Raw genomic sequence first — 22,764 nt, 5'->3', positions numbered from 1 at the left:
TTAAGGATGAAAAAAACCAGAAACTACTGATAGTAACAGAATTTAATATTCAGAAACCAAAACTGCATAAACAACATTTCATGTGAGAAAATGTGTTTTTTTTCAAGTTTTCCAGAAATTTTATATCACTACAGAGTACAAGAACAAATGAAAAGGTATTAGGCTAACAAACAACGATTTTTTTCACCAGAGTTTATATAAGAGAGACTTTTTACTATACATACAAGATTTCATGATACTGCAATTTGAACAGAGTTTGTGCAACTTTGGAAGATAAGGAAACTTCAAGAACTCAACAGTGAGAATAGAACAAGTGAGGTGGCAACTAAAGCACTTGTGCAAGGAGACCACAGAAAGAGACTCTTTCTCTCTCTGATTCCATTATAGTAAGTGCATAGTACAAGAAGGCTACAATGTCTTTACATTCATTCACTGTCCTTAAAAAGAAATTGAGAGGACAGTTGTAGGATGACTCTTTCTACTTCTAAAATCAGCTATCCTATAGTAGATAGAAAGAAAGTTAATATAACAGCAAAATTTTAAAAATGGTTCCAAGGGAAAACCTGGTAAGTTAAAGGTCAATTAATCTGAAAGTGTGTACAACAAAAACTACAAAAGAATTGAAGCACTTTCCTCTGAGGAGCAGTAAAGTATTGGAACTTTTAGGGAAAAACAAGATGTCTCAGTTTCAATACTTTAAGTTTTCTAAATAATGTTCATAAATTTTAATAGTACATAAGTATTATTGCATTTATGTACTATTAAAAGCTATGTACTATTTATGTATGTATGTATGTACATACTATTAAAAGCTATGGTTTTTCCAGTAGTAATGTATGGTTGTGAGAGCTGGATCATAAAGAAGGCTGAGCGCCGAAGAATTGATGCCTTTGAACTGTGGCGTTGGAGAAGACTCTTAAGAGTCCCCTGGACTGCTAGGAGGTCAAACCAGTCAATCTTAAAGGAAATCAACTCTGTCTGCTCATTGGAAGGATTGATAATGAAGCTCAAGCTCAGATACTTTGGTCACCTAATACGAAGAGAGGACTCTTTGGAAAAGACCCTGATGCTGGGAAAGACTGAAGGCAAAAGGAGAAGGGGACGGCAGAGGATGAGATGGTTAGATAGCATCACTGAAGCAATGAGCACGAAACTGAGCAAACTCAGGGAGGCAGTGAAGGACAGGAAGGCCTGGCGCGATATGGCTCATGGGGTCATGAAGAGTCGGACACGAGTTAACAACTGAACAACAACAACAATTATTGCACTGAAATCTGCATTGAAATAATACAATGTTTCAAGATTTATAACACTGCAATAAAAGGGGAAAAAAGATGTCTCAGGGCAGAGGGCATACATAGTTATGAACATGGCAAAAAAAGTACACTGAGAAATCTGTTTAGCATGAGGGCCCTACCAAAGGTGCATCCTAATTTCTCAAGTTCGTTCAGCAAGGAACTCTGAACATTGATCTATACACCAAATTACATCACTATATAAGCAAAGATATATAAAGAGTGTCTCTTTAGGTATTAGAATTAAGTAAACTTACTTCCTCTGGAGAACTCAGATCTTCTAGGTCTTCCAGCATTCTTTCCACAAACTCTTCTGTAAGCAAGATCTGCAAAAGTGAGAGACAATAACTTTTATTCTTTTATGCTCCAAGCTGTACCTAATTTCCAAGCAGCAGACCCTTTCTAGTGCTCAGAGCACTGTTCCATGTTGTTCATCCTGTAATTCACAAAGGCTCGGGAAGTCAGTTCACTTCCTCCTGTAATTATTTCCTTCCTCCTGTACCTGCAATTATTATGGAATCTATATCATAATATTTTCCTCTGCCAAATAAACTTCAATTCAGAAAGGGAAAATAGCCCTAGAATTGTGAAGAAATGCCATGTTATCTGAAAGGCAGGCAATACAATTTTTTGTATTTTTTAACCATTTTTTAACACATGAACCCTAGCCATGGACTTGAACAGATAGGAGGAATGGAGAAAGAGAAAGGAGAAGAGGAGAGAGAACACTTAGTTTGAAAACATGTTCCTTGCAAAATATGTTGAACAACCTTATATCTATAGAACTTTATTAAATCATGCTCAAATTATTGGGAATTAATCCATCATTACTGTAGGTTTGGATGCACCTCCACCCATTCCAGGCTTGTATTAAGTCCTTCCCTCAAAAGGCAGATTAAACAAATGAACAAAGATGCCGAGGTACAGCAATACAAGACCTAATGTTTCTTGCTCATATTCTTACTCTAAACCTTGGCAACTTTAAGATGTTTGGACTTCAACTCCCAGAATTCCCCAGCCACCATGGCAGCTAGTGAATTCTGGGAGCTGAAGTCCAGACATCTTAAAGTTGCCAAGATTGACAAACACCGCTCTAAAACATTTCTAGACATGGCTTTTATTAAGACTCTATATAAGCAATAGCTAACTATACTCGTCACAAAACTCTCTAATTTTGGCACTGGTCCTGCAGCGATGACACTACATTACAATAGACTTTACATACATTTGATCTGCATATTAAGGGTGACACTTGTAGCAAATTGGGTGCTATGGGCTGCTATTTCACATTTTCTGGCTTTTCTTTTTCAACCTGATCAGCATCTGGTCAGAATATTTAAAACCTTTTATCAACAGAATACCATGGAATGAAAGCTAATTTATTCTTCAATGCAAAAGAAAAAAAATCTTTGAAGCAGTGATGGGAAAAACCTGATAAACACAGGCCAAGCTAGTTTGCTTCATGCATTTTCAAAACTAGTCTATAACTATGACAGAATATCAAATGGCATTTGTTATGGGTCTTTTGAGATGTAAAAACACAGCTAAGGTAGATTGTGCAAATAGTTCCTACCCATAGACCTGCTGCAACTAATTCCTCATGCAGGGACATAGTTCTACCTTTGCATGAAGATGCTTGCAACACACACACACACACCCCATTACAAGTTTGCCCACCTTTTGCAAAGATGAAAAAAAAATCCCATGATAGGATTTTCACATGGAGTACATTCCTTGAGAAGTAGACTTTCAAAGTTTCAGTTACCTGGACTAGCTAGGCATCTGAATCTCTAGATGTGTTTTATATATAGCTCTATTCAAACAACATGCTTGAATAGGGAAATGCAACACAGAGCAATGTACATTATCCCTCCTTTTCCAAACTTTGTGTGTTGAGGAAAAAAGATTGAAAAGTGCGTCTCTGCATATTTGGCTTAAGCATATGTAGAAGCCTCTGTGTTATAAGGCTTGTCAATTGCAAGGAGGCTTCTGTGTTTTCCAAAGCCAAATGCCCAGATAAACTCCCTTCAGATTTTTTCTACCAAGAAGGGAAAAGACAAAGATACCCACGCCAGGATTTATACTGCCAGTCAAATGAGCAAGAGAAGAACAAGTAAATCAAGGACCCTGAAAGTCTGGGCAAAGCGGGAGTGATCAGATTTTGAAAATGGGCTTCAGGGATGCCTGAAGCAGGGCATGAATTGCTGTTTGTCCCTTAGCAACTGGGATTTGGAGAAATACTGCCATTGTACCAAGAGGTTCCATTTAACTATCATGGCCAATATTGATTGACAGCTCTATCCTCCATAAATTTCTCAAAGCCATTTAATTCTACAAAATAGATTTGTTTTGTATTATTCTTTTTTTGCCTTTTCTGAATCCACTGTCAGTTCACTTCTCTATCCATTCGCTCTGCATCTTTTTCTTCTGTCTTTTTTTCTAAAACTAATAACCCTACATATATTATGCTTTTCTTTATGGGAAAAATTTTACTCTGACCTTTTTAGTTGCCCCCTTCTGTACTTTTCTCAACTCTAGAATGAGGTTGAGATGAAGCCATGAGAGCATTGCTTCTACACTCCCACAATTCCAATATTCCTTTCCTTAGAAATCCAACAGAATAACTTGGTGCATGTTGCATTCATGATACTATTTATCTCTTTCCATTGTGAGATTTGTTTACTTCTGCTTGCTGCTTCCTGTTCTTAATTGCTAATCCATAAGAGAATTTGGCAGCTTATTTCCCAACTGCTAAATTAACTTTGCTGTCTTCAGCGATGGTTCTATCAAAAACGTTCTGAGTCTTTGCATACAATGTTGACTGAACTGCATGTGCCCATCATTATACAACAGTAATTATTATTTATGTGCCATCTAATTCAATGGTTTACAATAGTAAAAAAGGTATAAGGTTGTAGAATGTCCACATTAAACCTCAAATCAATCTATAATAATGTCACATAACATGTTAATATAGTTACTAAGAAAATCAGTTAAAAAAAAATAAAACAATGAGATAACTACACTTTACAAAGTAAAAGACTATAAACATTCAGTTCCAAAGGCCCTCTGGAAGAGTTCAGTTTTAACTACCTTCCAGAATAACACAGCCAAGGAGGTCAATCTAATTTTTAGGGAGGCTGTTTCATAAAATAGGTGCAATTACAGATAATTTTCTGGCTTCAGCACCCTTCCCCTTTAAAAAATGGGAGACCATCAGCAGCTTTTTCTGTAAGGATTGCCTCAGTCCTGTTGACTCAAGTTGGAGCAGGCAGCCCCATAGTCAAAACTTTGATTTGCACTCAGGATCTCATGGGTAACCAGTGCAGGTCCCGCAACATAGATGTAATATGATCAAACTGACAAGTCTGGGTCTGCAGGCATGCTGCTACATTTTGGATCACCTGCAGTTGCCAAGAGGTCACTAGAGGCAGCTCCCTGAACAGCAAACTGCAGAAGTCCAAGTGATGAGTCACTGTATCCAGATCCTCCCTGTCCAGAAAGGGTCACAAATGGAGCATTAGCTGAAGCTGGGCAAAGGGCCTCTTTCACCCAGGGTGGCAATGTAAGTGGAGAGCTGTTAGTGTACTGAGAGTAAATACTTTGAATTTCCAGATGCCCTTTCCCAATAGTTTCAAACAGATGTTATATAGTAGAATATACATTATTGAAACACCAATCTCGTATTATGTTTACAGTTTGTTATCAGACCTCTTTGGAGACCCAAATACTCTAAAAAATCTGTATTTCATATTGCTTGATGCCAAATTTTGGAACACTGAAGGGCTGTCATTGGTTATGTAATCAACCAAGGCTTGCCTTGGTTTTGAGATCTATGATTTAACTTTATAGAATTCATTGCTGCTTTTAAGATTCAATTTTGGTACTGCTGGGAGATAATGGGGGCAGTTTTTCTGAACTAATTTACTATACCTGCAAAACATGAGAAATCAAGCTATCAAAAGCCTTTTAATTTATGGAGAAGTCATATTTGTATTTTGAGGTAATTTGCTTTACAATGCAGAAGAACTGTTAGTTACTTATAATAAATTATTTCATTGGTTACCTGTAAATGTATGCAGAACCCATATGCAAATTCATATGGCTTCTGCATCTATGCAGTGCCCAATCCAGGATGTTCCAGGGAGGGAGGGAGGGAGAGGGAGAGAGAGAGAGAGAAAGCGTCAAGCAGCCAATAGATGAGTATTCATGGCAGTTAGGGACTAGTCACTCTGAGGAGAGGACTAAGAAGGAGAAGAAAGCAGAAAAGGAAACAAAAGAACAGAAAAGATTTAAAAGGACAAAGGATCCCTCAGACAAGAGAGAAAGGAACCAACAAGTAACTTCTAAAAGCCGCAATAGTGACTACAGAATGGCCTAAATACAGAAACAGCTTTTGATTTAAAACCAGATTTCTTCAGATTTTATGTTTGTACTTCATTACCTTAGAAAATCAAGCTTTTACATGTCTGTTTAGTTACTTGTACTTTTGAACATTTGTATATTTATTCTGCAAAGTAAAAGAAACCATTTTATTTATTTAAATTAAATTTATAGTGAAAGTTTAGTCCTTCCCACAGTGGAAACACAGTATGTTAATTTAACAACCTGAAATGCTGTTACATTAGAAGAGGATGAGTTATGAAATACACAGATCAGTACTCAAGAAGCATCAGTTACAGGTAAGCTATCAGATCCCCTTCATCTGGATTTCTGTGAATCACAGAGATATGCTTTAACTTTGGGTTGGAAGGTTCAGGAAATCATACCAACAAGTTAGCTAGGTCTGCCTAGTGAATGTAGCCTCTCACGGGAATCAAGCATCCAATATGCTTTATAAAGGTGGATGACTGAGGCCAAGTTGTCACCCTGCATAATTACTGCAGCAAAATGTGTCATGGCACAGCTGCTGAAGTTTACATGGCCCTTGTGGAATGCCTATTAATGCCTTCTGGGCAGGGCGGGATAACTCAGCGATTATGATAGCAAGAATCCATCTGGAGAGTGTTTGGGTGAGGCAGGAAACTCATGCCTCATAACACAGAGTTGTGGATCTCTTAAAAAATGTCTCTGTTCTCTATAGGGAGGAATGACCTAGTCTACATACATCCAATGCAGCAACCATTCCAGAGTAGTAGGAGGGAATGAGGGGGAAAAAAAAACGGAGAAAACCACATCTTCATATTGAACTCTTCATATATAGCTTTCAGCAAAAAGAGTAGCTGTCTGTTTTTAAGTCCTTACAGAAATCCAGTTAAGACTATCCAACCTGAGGACAGAAAGATTACCTGCTGTCCTTCCAAAGGATACTGCAACCAGAATAAGGTCTTCCAGCAGGTGAATGGGACAAACAGTCAATGATTTAAGGGGCTTCTCAGCCAATGCACAGAAAATTAAACATTGGCCCCTTGATACCCTGTGAGCAGGTTTTTATGCAAAAAAATTCTCAATAAAACACTTAACTTTGGGGTATGAAAAAGCAGAAAAACAGAAAACTCCATCAATGTACAGGTAGTCCTCGACTTACAACAGCAATTAGGACCAGAATTTCCATTGCTAAGCAATGTGGTTGTAAAGTGTGACTGCATTGCTTAGCAACAGCAATTCTTGCAGCCCCGGTTGCTGTTGTTAACTGAATCCCACTATCGTTAGGCAAGGCAAATTTGTGCCGGCTTCCCACAACTAAAGTCAGTGGGGAAGCCAGGAGCATGTTGCAAGTTGTAGGCCGGCAGGCAGGCAAGTGGCTAGTGCCAGGTGGGGGAGGGAGTGAGGAGATGCACGGGGGTGCATGAGAGGCGTTGCGCAGGTTGGGGAGGGGGCACAAGGGTGTGAGGGGGTGCGAGGAGGTGTGCCACATCACACGGGTGGGGGAGAGTGGTGTGGCAAGGGTCAGGGAGGGTGCGTGGGGGTGTGTGAGTGGCTGTCACAAGTGCAGAGGGGCTGGGGCAGGGTGCATGGGTGGGGGAGATTTACCCCAGTGACTTATGACCTTCCCTGCCAGCTTCCCCACTGACTTTCTGGGGAAGCTGGCAGGGAAGGTTGCAAATGGTGATCACGTAATTGTGGGGCACTTGGCAACCGGTCATAAGAGCAAAAGGGTTGCCAAGCACCCAGATCACTATCACATAATGCTGGGGGTGCTGGGACAGCCAGAACTCTGAGGACTGGTCAAAACCACCATTTGTTCAGTGCCATCATAACTTTGAATGGTCGCTGAACAAATGGTGGTAGGTCAAGGACTACTTGTGTTCAGGAAGCAATACCATAGATGTCAAAAGTCACCCTGAGAAATAAATCTCTAAGCTTTTAATAAGAGAAATATTGCTAAAACGAATACTGCAGGAAGCTGGGGCTTTCCCCATCTGTACAGCAAAGGACCCTAACCTATTTCAGGTTGTATCACTTGTCACTACCAGCTCCCAGCCAAAGTAGCTTTAATGTGTCATCAAGGATATACTGCCCATTCTGAACTATGACACTTTTACATTCACAGCTATGAAGGAAAGAACAGTCTTTGCTTCTAGACAATATCCTAATCTAACACTGGAGTTTATTAGACACAAACCATGTTAACAGACATAATAACAGTCAAAGTGCTGACGTATCTAGACAAAATTCAAAGATTTTTTCCCATGGGTTTTTGAATGAAAAATATCATGAGGAAACCAACGGGGAAGTGGGGAATCTACCAATGTCACTTTGCCTATTTGGCCAGGAAACACATATCTTTGCTATTGTCACTGAATAAACACTCCATTATTAATATCTCAGCAAAGTTCTGGTTCTCAACAATGGTGTGTTTCAAAACAAAAGGATACAAAAGTATAAATGGTTTAGAAGATGATATTATTTCTTTTTAAATGGCCTTTGGTCCAAAAAAAATGAACTGAAAGAAACCAGGGTAACTATGCATTATTTTTATTAATCTTTATAGTGCTATTCCTCCTGAAGATATGGTAAACTCCCAAGATTTAATTGATCATAAAGATGTTTCCTGACCAAATAGCCAAAGTGACACTGATTATTTTTTTCATCATGTATTTTCATTCAAAATCCTTTGACAAATATTATTTTGCCTTGTGTTCACTTCGGCAGCAGATATCTTAAAATATTATTTTGCCTCTTTTGTTTAGGTTGGCCTTCAAAATCAAACACAAGGCCCAAACTCTATAACCAACCTAAATGCTTCAGTGAATACAAAGGTAGAACTGGCAACACTATTATAGGACATAATACTGCTCAACCACAACATCACAAAATAATTACCCTATTCATTTTTCTGATATCATATTATGATAGAAACTTCCAGCAATTTTTTTGCTTGTTTTCTATACAGGATACATATTTTTGTCTTTACGAAAAAGTTAATTATGAGATCGGAAATGGAAAGGCTCAGAAAACATTGGAGGACATTTCAACTTGCCATGACAATCTGAATGGAAGAATGTTGCTATTTTCCAAATAATTTTAAGAGGAGAATTCAATATCTATGCTGTATGAGTTAGAGACTTGACATACAAATTCTGTTTTGCAATAAATGCAGCAGCTGAAGGGGATGCACAACTGCCAAGTGAAATGAACCATTACAGGTAGTCCTTGTTTAGTGACCACAATTGGGACCAGCAACTTGGTTGCTAAGTGACACAGTTACTAAGTAGAAAATCACATGACCGCAACTGTGCTCATGATTTTACATCAGCTTTCCTTTCCCCCCACTCCTCCACCCTTTGGAATGCTCACCCTGGTGCTGGGATAATTAACAAGAAGGGAATCAATGTTTATATTTGCATTCATTGGAGAGGATGGGATTAAAGGAGAGTAAGCAGGCACACAAAGGGGAATACACATTGAAAGGAATGAGCTAGTGCTGGCTGTTTGCCTAGCTGCTTAGGAGGCAAACAAAAGCAGAGAGAACAAAAATGAATAAGGTCTTGTCAGTTACAGGAAGCAGCTGCCAGTTGGCTAATTAAGAGCTGAGCTTGTTAACTTGAGAAAAGCAGTTCAGGAAGAGATCACTTGTTTAAGCAATCTCTCCACTCTTCGAGGGGGGGAAAAGAAAAAAAAAGAGTTAGGCACAGAACAATGTTACTAACTGACTATAATGGCGAACACATGACTGAAAGAGAGATGCTGTGAAGGTTGTAAATGTGCACTTTGGTCACAAAGTTATTTTTTCATCACTGTTGTAACTCTGAATGGTCACTGCACAAGGCAGTCAGTAAGTGAGGCCTACATGTAATTAATCTTGCTTGCCCTGTTAGGAAAGTAAAGAATAAGACAAAAGATAGTGAAGATGGGCAGCATTAAGTCAGAGGGAAATCTGATAGAAAGGTACAGCAGATATTGTTTATCTGTATATAAAGGTAAAGGAGTAATTGAATTATCTAATAGCTGGTTGCCTCTAAAGCACCCATCAGTATAACTATATATGAATGCTCTTTTTATGTATCTTAAAGGTTATACAGAATTATTACATTTTTGTTTTTTTACTGACAATGACTTCATTTGTTTTCTTCATATATACATGTATCCAAAAAAATGGACGGCAGTACATAAATACCAATGCTAAAATAAAACTGCTAGTTTTTAAAAGTGCCACAAGTTCTGTTGCTTTCACTTCTATGCAATAACCTTCTTTCAATCTAGATACTGCAGAAAACTGCATTGTCTTAGAAAACAGAGGGAGAAGGAGGGCTGCAGATGTTTATTTCATACAATGGGCTACAAGGTCCTGAGCCTATCCACTGGTGAAGAATGTAACCCTGTTATTTCTCAGTTGCAAGATGCTCTTCCCTACAAGTGATTCCACTTTCCATGAACTATAAGGACCTGCTGTGTGAAGTAGAAATTATTCTCCTTTGCACAACTAATCTTAATCAACCTAGTTATATAAAGAGAAGCCAAGATGCATAACAAGTAAGAAAAACAAAGATGTGAATCTGTTGTTTCTTTTTTAATTAAAAAATATAGGCTGTTTAAAGTTATTAAAACTGGAGAGACATTCTAGAATCAAGCCTTTTTTAAAAAGCTTCTTATGACACCTAGAAGAAAATAGGATGCTTTGCTTGACATGTAGGAGATGATGTATATAAGGTCACACATTCTGGGAAAGCCATTAACTGTGAAATGTTTACCTCCAAATCTCCCTACTGGAACAGGGCTAGTGTACAATATGTTAAATCATTTCTAAATCTGTTTAAGTAAAGAGTAAAGGAGTATTTAGTGGGAGCTAGTAATGGCAAGAATGGAATGTGTTTGTCACCATTTTTCTGTTTCCCTATGTGGCTAAAATAAGGGAGGAAGGGAGACAAATCTCAAGGGAGATTTGAGGAAGTGACACAAAATCCCCAATGTATCCCATTCTGCAAATCATTATGATGTATTAGTATTACCAGCAGAATTGTAAAATTACAGAGCTGGAAGATGACATTTAGGCCATCAAGTCCAACCTCTGCTCAGTGCAGAAATCCAAATTAAAGCATCTCAGACAGATGGTTCTCTAGCCCCTGCTTGAACCTAATCGAATAAACAGAAGCTTACCACCTCTCTGGGTAACTGACCTCACTAACAAAACTGTTCTTACTGTTAGGAAGTTTTTTTTTTTTAATTAATCAAAATCTGTCTCTCTGTAAGCCAAACCCATTATTCTGGATCCTGCATTCTGAATGAGAGTGTACAGATCTTGACCTTCTATGTGAATCCTTTTAGGTATCCCCCTCAGCTGTCTTTTCTCACGACTAACTATACTAATCTCTTAAAGCCTATAGGTCTTTATTTCTAATCCCCCAATCACTTTCACTGCCCTTTTCTGAACTTGTTCCAATTTCTCTGAAACTTTCTTAAACTGTGGTATGCAGAATGGACACAGTACTCAAGCTGGAAATACTATTTACCTGTAATTTGGATACAGTCTTTTTTGCAGTCATGTCACACTGCTGGCTTATATTCAATTTGCAATTAATTAGTACTCTAATGTACTTTTCACTTATACCATTACTAAACTAGGTACCCTCATTTGATATTGGTGCATTTGATTTGTTTCCCAAATGAAGGACTCTGCAGTTCTATTAAGCAATATATTTGGGTTTATGCTTGCCAAACTGATCATTATTTAGACCCTAGCCTCTTGAATCATGGGATTTTAAAAACACATGTACAACCAGCTTCTTACCTGGCTAATATTTTGTGTCCTGGTCAACTCACTGGTGTTCTGCTCTTCTGATGTCAGAAGCCACCTTATATGTGCTTCTGTACTTCTTCCATTCAAATGACAAGACACTAATTTCTAGTTGCAATTAGAACTTTCAATGCTAAGCTGGCCTCACAGCCCCTATATGGGGCTTCTCTGTGGATAAATATAGTAACTCAAGGGCTTTGTAATATTCAGGCCTGCTTTTTGAAAGCCCACTTAACACTACTCAGCTGTGTACCAAATGTCATAGTCTGTTTAAAGACAGGACAAGGCTCATTAGAAGCCAGGATATGGTTAGCTGTGAATAAACTCTAGCTCAAAATTTATCTATTTTATTCAACTTCAAGATGACTTTCTTACCTTGTTGATGACCCATTTATTGGGTTCCTGGTTTAATTGTTTTTGTGTGTTTTTTGTTTTTTGGTGCCTTCAAGTCAATGTTGACTCCTAGTGACTGCCTGGACAGGTTCCTGCAGTTTTCTTGGCAAGATTTCAGAAATGGTTTGCCACTGCCTGCTTCCTAGGGCTGAGAGTGTGTGACTGGTCCAAGGTCACCTAGATGGCTTCATGCCTAAGATGGGACTAGAACTCAGTCTCCCAGTTTCTAGTCTGGTACCTTAACCACTACACCAAACTGGTTCTGGTTTAAACTGGTTTAAAATTACATCTCAGAAAATTAGTCAAATTGGCCTCTCTCCAGATCACCTATTTTTAATGGGGCATACTTCAGCTTTTTTGTTACTTAGGCAAGCACTCTAGGATATAAGCTTGTAGGACTTGATTAGTAAAGCTAACTCACCCTGTTCTCCAGTTCATTTAGGCATCTATTATCAAAGCAATTGGTGTACGGCCTCATACTTAACCAATCTAAGTCACAGTACTTATCAGATGGCTTTTGCAAAGGCACAATTAAATGCCTTTCTATCACAGGTCCTGCTAGGAAGATTCCAGAGTATACCTCTTGCACAAAGACTCTGCAGCTGAAATAACTCAGAAGTAGAGTCAGTGGAGCACATATTTTTAGTTTGTGGACTGTATACTGATCTGAAAGAAACCATTTATTGATTTTTCAACCAGGACATTTAAACTATGTATACGTAAATTTTCTTTTATATAACAATGTGACTCTGGCTGTAGCCAAATTTTTGACTGCTGTAATTAGACGTAGGAAGAAACTATTTGCTGAATGACTTGTTTCTCATATGTCAAAATGTATGCTGTTTTCTTTCTTTGTTATTCTGTTTGTACTTGGATCCTTTGACTATAATTAACTTTCATTCATTACTGCTTTGAAATATTGCCATGCCTTTACTGTGGTAAGGTTTGACATTCTGCCTTCTGCAATGCTATTTGATACATTTCATAACTTACCTATTTTACAGTGTGTATCTTGAGTCATTTAATGCTTTATTGCTAATTTTATAGGGATTGGAAAGTCCTCCCAATTCACCATATTCAGAGAATTTCAGGCAAGGAGCTTGATTATAATCTATATTATCTATTAATATTAATTATCCCAACCTGTAGGATTACTAAATATTGTGCCTTTGTATGTATCACTTGCCACTCACTGCACTGAAAAATATATCATAGAGTCTTATTATACAGTATCATATTGTACTCATGCTTTATTTTAGTTGCAAGCTGGTTTATTTTTATTTAGTACCTCAGTTTATATGATGCTTCAGTCCACAGGCTTAGCAGTTAATCTCCCACTGCAGTAATTAGATTTAAAAAATGCAAAAACAAACCATAACACAAAGATAGTTAACAGTAATAAAATTATCGTGTCTTAAATTATATTTAAGTATATTACAGTAGAGGAGTCTATTCTTCTCAAATTCTAATTCCTTCATCTTTCTGCCTATATCTGTTCAGAGCAGCATAGCCTAAGCAGCATAGACTATACGCACATGTCTTCTGTTGATAGATTGAAAAGCTTTTCCAACTTGATATCTGCCTGATGCATTAGACTAACCTCTTGGAATCCTCAGTCAGCATAGCTAACAACATCTTGACTAGAAATTCAAAAACATATAGTTCAATAGGTTGAAGAAGACATGATTAAAGTATGAATTATTGTATAATTGTATCTCTGTAAGTTCTTGAGAAGAGTAAAGAGAAGATGACTCCACAATGATAAAGCTAAAATAATTCCTACGTAACAGCATCTTTTTAAGATGTGGAAATTATTGCTCCCTACAAGGTTTGCATTTATTAAAATTAATGAATGTAAGTCAGTTATTAATGGCTCATTGATGCAGGATATGTACTGAATGCAAAAAGTCCTAGTCCAGTCTCAAGGAGCGACTGAGACAGGCCTCTGCTTGAGAGCCAAGTAACTACAACCAAAGAAGAGATCATGCTGAGCTAAACAAATGAAATCATCTGACCTCATGTAAGACAGCTTTTTATATTTCATAGCACTGAAGCTACTTTGTACTCCTTAGCTTGTTATTCCTGTGTCAAGCTTTCATTAAATATATATAGTGATTTTTTTTTTTAATGGAGAGTATAGAATGGACAGGAGTTCAAACCTGTGACTCATGCCAAGAATACTTGGAGGAAAATGTTTCTATGGGATTGGTTAAGCAAAAGTTACCGAGTGGCTTGGTGATTTAGGAAGAACATTGGGGACAATGAATTACTGAATTTTGTTCCAATCTAATTTAGGTTGTTTTGAAGCATGAAGAGTGAGTAGGGTAAGTACGGATTCTAAGTCTGGCTGATTGAGAAATGTGTTGAGTTCTTCCCCCAATTCAGCATGGCTGATCATGATACAGACAATGGACTGCATCTTCGTTCCCCTCACTTTCTTGCAGATTTTCTTCATCTCACCATTTTCTCTTTTCTGTGTGCTTTTTTCTATTGTTTAGATGTTGGGGGCTCATAATAGCATTTCTGGGCTGAGTAAATGTTGAATCTTTGCCCACATCTCTTCTTTAAGTTACCTTTCAGTTCACTTTTCCCATTCTACCGTGTATACCTCCTGACCTCTTTTTTTCCTGCCAGAGTTGAAAGAAAATACGTTAATTTCTATTAGACTTATTCTTTTGACTAGGAATGGAATGCAGCAGCTACCACTGCTGAAGCCAAGCTGAACATTGGATTCTTGGTATGTAGGCTTCAAGAACAGAAATCCTAGCTCTTTGGATGTTATATAATATCTGCTTTTTTCACCATATCTGTGGAACTAATCTTTAATTAATTGTACATAGACACAAATGCTCTTCTTTGGTATTGAGAAAAGCAAATAGGGAAGGCTAATATATTTACATACATTATTTGCTCCAGAACAGTGAAAAAGTGATGAACCCTCTAATAGAGGTAAATTTCAAAGAGAACACCCCTTTAAATTATGTGAATATTATGATGTAACAACACTGCTGGAACGTTCATTGGGATCCGTCATTCTGAGTTCATTTTGACTAGTTATACATATAGTGGATAGGCCAGTCTTTCTTACTCAATTTAAACTCATCTTCACCTTGGCTAGATTAGTAAATGAACTGGATTTAATCAATTCTCAGTAAATTCACTGTCATTTCTGGAGCACAGGCATGACCCTAGGGGATTTTAGTAGCCTGTGTTCTGCATGGTGGTGATCAAATGCCAAGATGCAAAAGGTTCTTTAAAAACTTGAATGTCTTATTATGAAAAAACAGAATATAAAAGACTGAACATTTTCATTATGCAACATTAACATTCTCTTAATGTTAACTTCAGTGTATTTCTGTATTGATGCAAGAAGATGTGTTGGATCTAAGAGAGGATTTCTTGTATCTACAATTGAAAAGAACACATTTTAATCCAAACTACACTTTGGAAAGGTCCTGAGAAGTATGTACTCACAAAAACTGTACGCACATGCCAACCTACTTTGCAAAATGAAGGAAATAATATGGAATTAACAAATGAGTTCAGTATGCTCATAATGGTTAATTCTCACGATTATACCTTACTTAGGTGTATGAAGCATCTTGATTTTGAAATACAGCACAATACATATAATTCGGTTCAAGTTCAAAACACACTGCTTCAGACTTGAAACAGTTGTTCTGACCCACCTGGAGATAGTTAAAGCATCCTTATTTAGAGCATCAAAACCTATTTTAAGCTCAACTTCAGAAATTCTTGCATAATCCTATTGCTCATTATTTATTCACCAGGGCTATGCACGGGCCATATGATCTGCTTCATGGCTAAATTCTCAGCTCAGGCCGTAACCCAAATTGCTTTGTACTGGTTTAAGGGCTGGCTTCTCCTGTCTCGTTCCCAATACTCAAGTGTTATCTGAGAAACCACAGGTCTGACTTACCATTATCTATCATGGGGAAAATGTACACAAACAAATGCAACTTTTTTGTTTTCTATCAGAACAGGATGAAATTTGCAGGAAAGATTGAACAGTTTATATGGAACATATTAAATTTCATAGAAATGGATACAGGGACACTTAAGTTATACACCTTTATATCTGTTTTTTATAATGTCTGTAGCTTTATACTTTTCACCAGAATTGGAAGTAACTTACAGGAAAGCTAGGTATTATTAACAGATGAAGTACTGTATCTCAAATTTAATAAAAAGTTGTACATTAAATTCTGATTTTATAATGAGATACTTATAACTTTTAAGACGTAAGGTATAGAGAAGTATGGAAATAACTCAGTCGGGAAGGGAGAGGGTGTGAAAATGAGTCTCAAAATAAACCGACCTTGATTTTGTTTGGTGTAAGAGGGGCAAATGGGAACTCTGATTTTCTGTTTGGTATAAGAAGAGCAAAGTAGAAATCCAGCAGTCCTTAATATTGTCTCTTTCATGACCAAGCCTACCTTGAAGGGCTGACATAACATAGTGGAATTTGGAACAAGAATGGATTCTATAGCAAGGAATATGCATGGCAAATGATAGGCCAATAGGTTGAGAGGGTGGGTTATACAAAGGGAATAGATGATGGTAAAAATAGCTCTGATCTTTCATGAAGGGAATGAAGTCGACAACTGAGGTAGAGGGAAAGAAGAAATATAAGAAACTAACTCACTCAACCTTCCCATTAAAAAAAAAAATCCTTAAGCAATTCACAGTCACAAAATTTATTCTAACAATTTCTAAGGATGGTCAATGAAAATAGCAAGGTGAGTAGATCATTAAATTATGGGTTCACTTTCAAATTCTGATTCCCTAAATATACAATGAGTAAAGCAACTGATGGACTTCAAGGATTACTCTGAACTGAGGGTAAATCTTTCAGTCAATAAATCCAGTATTTCCCTTCCCTCCCAATTTATTTCTGAAATACTATGTTTTTTTAAAAAAAATTCCACTCTTTTCATTGCACAATACTGCCTATTCCTTCCAGCATACATCACGCCTAAACTACATACTGCAGGTAAAGCTCCATGGTGGATTCTGAACTGAGGGCAGGATAGGTAATTTGAAACAGGAGTGCAGCTTTAACATGTTAGTACTTTTAATTTGTTAGAATTGCTCAAATCTGATTTTCTTGTAGTATTAAGAATGTTATCCTCCTATTAAGAAATACAGGACAAAGGCCAAGTTTCCTATGAGAGGCCTTATTTTACATTTGCACAGATTTCTTATGTCATTTTTACAAAATTTGCAACATATCCAGTTTGGAAAGTTATACTATTATGTGCAGACAAGACATTGGTCTATTGAACTGGGCAATAAAAGTATAAATGTGGCTGTGTTTTTTTTGACAGATTGTGCAAAACAATTGCTACCATTGGATTTGTTTTATAGTTTTGTTATTTCATTCTTTTCTTTCTCTAAAACATAGTTGTACTTAATTGGCCAAATATTTATTTCCTATATATTCTGTAATCACAGTTCTGTCAGTTCCCAGTCTTGCTTTAGGTTTGATTACAGGTAGTCCCCAGTTTAAGAACAAATTCCGTTCCCAAGGTCTGTCCTTAAGTCAAATTTGTATATAACCAGGAACAATATTATTGTATAATACTGTATAAATAGTATTGTGTAATTAACTCGAACCATTGTATATTTAACTCAAATCATTGTGTATTTAACTCAAATTCTGACACAATAGGCTCCATTCTTAACTATGGGTTGTCCTTAAACCAGGTGTTCTTAACCCGGGGATTACCTGTATTCAATCTAGCCAGTCTACTTCAGTCAATTCTACCTAAATTAAAGAGCAGCATTGTCAAGAGGTGTATAAAACCTATAAGGTAGCTTTTCAAGAATGCCACACCCAAAGTCAACAATTTCAGATCATCCTTTATCTACTATGAAAAGTCTCTAGTGCTCTTTAATACATTTTACATGTATTTGTAAATTCTAAGCAGTAATTCCTGGAGCTAATTCCAGTAAAGCCACAGAGAACGCAACCAGAACATGGGCCTGACTGTTGAGTATCTATCATCAGTGTATACTTGAAAACTCAGTTTCACAGAAAACAAGCCAAAGACACTTTACAGTCTAGCCAAAAATATAAACAGGCCATTACCTGTAGGCAATATTAAAAATATGAAACACCTATAACAAGTCTGACCATGACATCTAGAGGAGCTAAGAACAAAAGGGCTTAAAGGAAGTAAATTTAGCTTTGGAAATTGTGTTAAGGCAGAAATAGCCACCCAATAAGGTTTCCTATTTTCCTCTTAAAATTAGGTAAAGATTGTGTGTGTGTGTGTGTAAATAAAAACTCTCAGTCTTTGAAAGTGTATCCAGAAAAGAAAAAGCTTAGGAATTATATGGGCCTTGTGAGACACATAAACCATAACCCAGTTACTTCAAATAATTCCCCACCAGACTGCTTGCTGAGTCTGCTACTTTATCCTGTGTTTTAGTTCTACCTCCTGTCTTGATTAGTTAGCCTTGAAAATGCAGGAAATCACAACAGAAGGAATTCACAAAGGATGGAACAACATACTCTGTGCACAGGACACCCAAGAGTTAATCAAATATAAAACAAAAGGTAGAAAATGATAGTGGTAGTACGTTTTGTCAAAGTTACTAGTTTTCTAGAACATTGTTTAAAAAAAGAGAATCACATCGCCATTGTTTCTTCTAAGGGAAGAAAGCAGAATTCTCTGTATCCTTAAAAATAGGTCTCTTCATGCTGTCCTAAAAATATTTTGCAAGGCTACTTGTTCTGACTTTCATTTTGAGTTTTTAACAGGTTCAAATATTGTAGCCTTGCCTTTGCTGCATACTGTTCAAAAACAACAGTGATTACAAAGGCAACTGCATTGCAGTGGTGGGAAAAAGAATTAGAGGATGCAGAGTTTGTAAAATGTTCTGGGATTTTGGGAGAGAAAATTGCTGTTTACATAGAGAAGAGTATTAGAAACTGCCATTTCTTTTTGGCTTAAAATTCCCCTCCCTAAATGCTTAAAAAAATCTTGTAAAGACTGCAAAAGCATTCTTGGCCTAAAAATAATACAGCAAAACCAAAAAATGACTGCAAAGTCTTAAAGCGTCTGAAACAAAAAGAAAGGGAGAAATGGGAACGGTTCTTATTTAGAAATACAAAATATATAAATAAGATACCTGTAACCATGGTCCATGTGCTGCATATGGATGCTCCTCTGTAGCAAAGGCCCCTTCAACTCCTGTAGATACAAAAGTGATTGCTGTATCTCCTGTAATACTTTTGTATGTAAAGTGCCGACCATGTAACAATCTGCCTCTGAAACAATAAACAGAAAAATGACTTGTAAATCAAGATGGTCTTCCCCATATGGCACTCTGTCACAGAATGGACTCTTTAAGACATATAATATTTTAGGCCCATAATTTTAAAGTTCAAGATAAAAAATGAAATGGGGATGAGGGAAAGAAACGACTATAATTTGACTAGGGTGATTAAGGCTCAAGTGGATAGCGGCTTTGGGTAAAAAAAGAAAATCCCTCTAAGTTCCAATATATACAAGCAAACTGCAAACTCAAGGACTTGCACTATGGAACAAACCATTTTCACGTTATAATGACTGATGAAAGGGATGCAGCTAAAGAAAAGGAATTCTATATCTCACCTACATTTCTGTGTTCCAGGCACATTCCTTCTAAGTGTAATATATGCTTTTTCATAAACAAAATCAATGTGTTTGAATAGCAAATTAAGATAGTATACAGTGCCTTTGGAAAGTATTCAGACCCCCTTCACTTTTTTCAGTTTTGTTATGTTGCAGCCTGATACTACAATTGTTCAAATTAATTTTTTTTCTCATTAATCTATACTCAGTACCCCATAATGACAAAGTGAAAACAGAATTTTAAAAATGCCTGTAAATTTATTAAAAAGGAAAAACTGAAATATCACATTGGCATAAGCATTCAGACCCTTTGCAACAACACTTGAAATTTAGCTCAGGTGCCTCCCATTTCTCTTGATAGTTGCTGAGCTGTTTCAACACCCTGACTGGAGTCCACCTGTGGTAAATTAAATTGATTGGACATGATTTGGAAAGGCACACCTCTCTATAGAAGGCCTCACAGCTGACAGTACATACTGTATCAGAGCAAAAGCCATGAGATCCAAGGAACTGCCTGCAGAGCTCAGAGACAGGATTACTGCAAGGCCCAGATCTGGGGAAGGCTACAAAAAAAATTCTGCTGCACTGAAGGTTCCCAAGAGCACAGTGGCCTCCATCATTCTCAAATGGAAGAAGTTTGGCGCAACCAGGACTCTTCCAAGAGCTGGTCACCAGGCCAAACTGAGCAATCGGGGGAGAAGAGCCTTAGTAAGAGAGGTGACCAAGAACCCAATGGCCACTCTGACTGAGCTCCAGAGATCCTGTGTGGAGATGGGATAAAGTTCTAGAAGGATAACCATCACTGCAGCCCTCCACTGATCTGGGCTTTCTGGCAGAATGGCTAGACAGAAGCCTCTCCTCAGTGCAAAACACATGAAAGTCCGCTTGGAGTTTGCAAAAAAGCATCTGAAGGACTCTCAGACTGTGAGGAACAAGATTCTCTGGTCTGATGAAACCAAGATTAGACTGTTTGGTCTCAATTCTAAATGTTATGTCTGGAGGAAACCAGGCACTGCTCATTACCTGCCCAATACCATCCCAACAGTGAAGCATGGTGGTGGCAGCATCATGTTGCAGGGGTATTTTTCAGCAGCAGGGACTGGGAGACTGGTCAGGGTTGAGGGAAAGCTGAATGGAGCAAAGGACAGAGATATCCTCAATGAAAACCTTTTCCACAGTGCTCAGGACCTCAGACTGCCCCGAAGGTTCACCTTCCAACAATCCTAAGCACAAAGCCAAGACAACACAGGAATGGCTTAGGGACAACTCTGTGAATGTCCTAGAGTGGCCCAGCCAGAGCCCTGACTTAAACCCTATTGAACATCTCTGGGGAGACCTGGAAATGGCTGTCCACTGACGGTCCCCATCCAACCAGATTGAGCTTGAGAGGATTTGCAAAGAAGAATGGCAGAAAATCCCCCAATTCAGGTGTGCAAAACTTGTCATATCATACCGAAAAAGACTTGAGGCTGTAATTGCTGCCAAACGTGCTTCAACAAAGTACTGAGTAAAGGGTCTAAATACTTATGCCAATGTGATATTTCAGTTTTTCCTTTTTAATAAATTTACAGACATTTCTAAAATTCTGTTTTCACTTTGTCATTATGGGGTACTGAGTGTAGATTAATGGGAAGAAAAATGAATTTGAACAATTGTAGTATCAGGCTGCAACATAACTAAATTGAAAAAAGTGAAGGGGGTCTGAATACTTTCCGAATGCACTGTATGTAGGCCAGAAGATTTCACAAGGTTACCAGGCAGATTACTCTCTATTTTAGAATTCAAGGAAAAATATACAATAATCTAATTATATAGCAAAATACAAGATTGCATCATGGTAGGGTTATATAGTATAATATAACTTTCTAGAATTATGACAATCAGGAAAAACTTAATCAGTTCAGACACTTAAAACAAATAAGAGTTAACCAAAGGCCTTGATATACAGGTCCTCAGGTTATGATGGCAATTAGGACCAGGATTGCTGTCGCTAAGTGATGTGTCATAAAGCGCAACATCACATGATTGGATCGCTTAGCAATGGCAATATAGGCAGTCTGGGTTGTCATTGGAACCCCAAGACACACAGGTTGTTAATCAGGAAGCAGTGGGAGTCCCAGGTAAGGAATATGGGGTGCCGCAGGGGATGGGGGAGGCACAGGCCACATGCAAGTCGGGAGGGGGTGCAGTGCAAGTGCAGGGAAGCCAAGGGAAGGAGAGCACAGGTTGCCATGAGTGCAGGGAGGCTGAGAGAAGGAGGACACGGTGTGGTGCGCAGGAAGGCTTTGACTTTGCTTGCGGGAAGCCAGCAGGGAAGGTTGTAAATGGCGATCGCTTGACCATGGGACACTGCAACCATCGTAAGTGTGAGTTGGTTGCCAAGTGCCTGAATTGTGAACACGTGACAGCGGGGCACTGAGACAGCTGGAATTTCAAGAGCCAGTCATAAGTATCACTCATTCAGCACCGTTACAATTTTGAATGGTCGCTGAATGAGTGGTTGATAAGCAAGGACCACCTGTACCAACATACCTTTGAAATCAAAAGAATGTATGCAGTTTTACTGCTTGTTGTATTGTATTCATACACAACTTATTTCGCCAACTTCTATAGGACCAACATTTTTTAGTTTTGTACAATGTAGGCATAGAAAGGTTGCACAAAACCAAGTGTCTTGTCCTTTCAAAGACTGCAGCCATTTCAAGGTCTTCCCCAAAATATCTGACCATATGTGCATCCAGAGAATATATCTCCACTGGAATTACTACTGAAGTAAAGCAGTGAGGTCCTTGAGGGAGCATGCTTAATCTTTGAGATAAAACACTGAGATTCTGAGCAAGGGCACCTTGCTCATGTCATACACTGCCCTCTGAATGGCACTGCACAACCCCAATATGCAAGTAATATTACTTGGTTAAATACTTTGTTAAACATATTCAGTTTAGCCTTTAAGTCTGTTTGAAGAGATCCCATTAATATAGCTACCACAGAATGGTCCTTATAGCCCCTCATACGAAAACTAACATTCTACTCACCTTAAACAAAGTGGAATTAATGCTCCTGATTCCTGGTTGAATTTCAGGTGCACACTCTCAAGCTGTCTCGTGCGAATCAGTTCATGAGGAATAATTGCTGCTGAACTCTCACTTTCTAAACTGTCCTTGCGACTCCTAAATCAAAGAAGGTTTAAGGTGTTATCCTGCCTTTTTAATATATTTTTGATCAACTGAAGGTGGCAAACATACATAATATTCCT

General features: G+C 37.9%; 1 protein-coding gene across 4 annotated transcripts in view; it reads right to left on the bottom strand.

The window, feature by feature from the left end:
- The window catches only part of SUFU (SUFU negative regulator of hedgehog signaling), a 135,550-nt gene that overhangs the window by 62,708 nt on the left and 50,078 nt on the right, over positions 1 to 22,764 (bottom strand). For all 4 annotated transcript variants that reach the window (XM_088131809.1, XM_088131810.1, XM_007421030.3 and 1 more), the window contains exons 9-11: positions 22,544 to 22,678; positions 19,024 to 19,162; positions 1,553 to 1,621 (exon numbers count right to left, since the gene is read on the bottom strand). In XM_088131809.1, the coding sequence (XP_087987935.1) occupies positions 1,553 to 1,621; positions 19,024 to 19,162; positions 22,544 to 22,678 (343 nt within the window). The remainder of the gene's footprint in view (positions 1 to 1,552; positions 1,622 to 19,023; positions 19,163 to 22,543; positions 22,679 to 22,764) is intronic.

This window comes from Python bivittatus, unplaced genomic scaffold, assembly GCF_059951505.1.
Source record: "Python bivittatus isolate LINGU-HERP-01145 unplaced genomic scaffold, Pbiv_v1 ctg000980_np1212, whole genome shotgun sequence".
NCBI classification, from domain to species: Eukaryota; Metazoa; Chordata; class Lepidosauria; order Squamata; family Pythonidae; genus Python; species Python bivittatus.
This window is presented reverse-complemented; position numbering and strand designations above follow the sequence as displayed.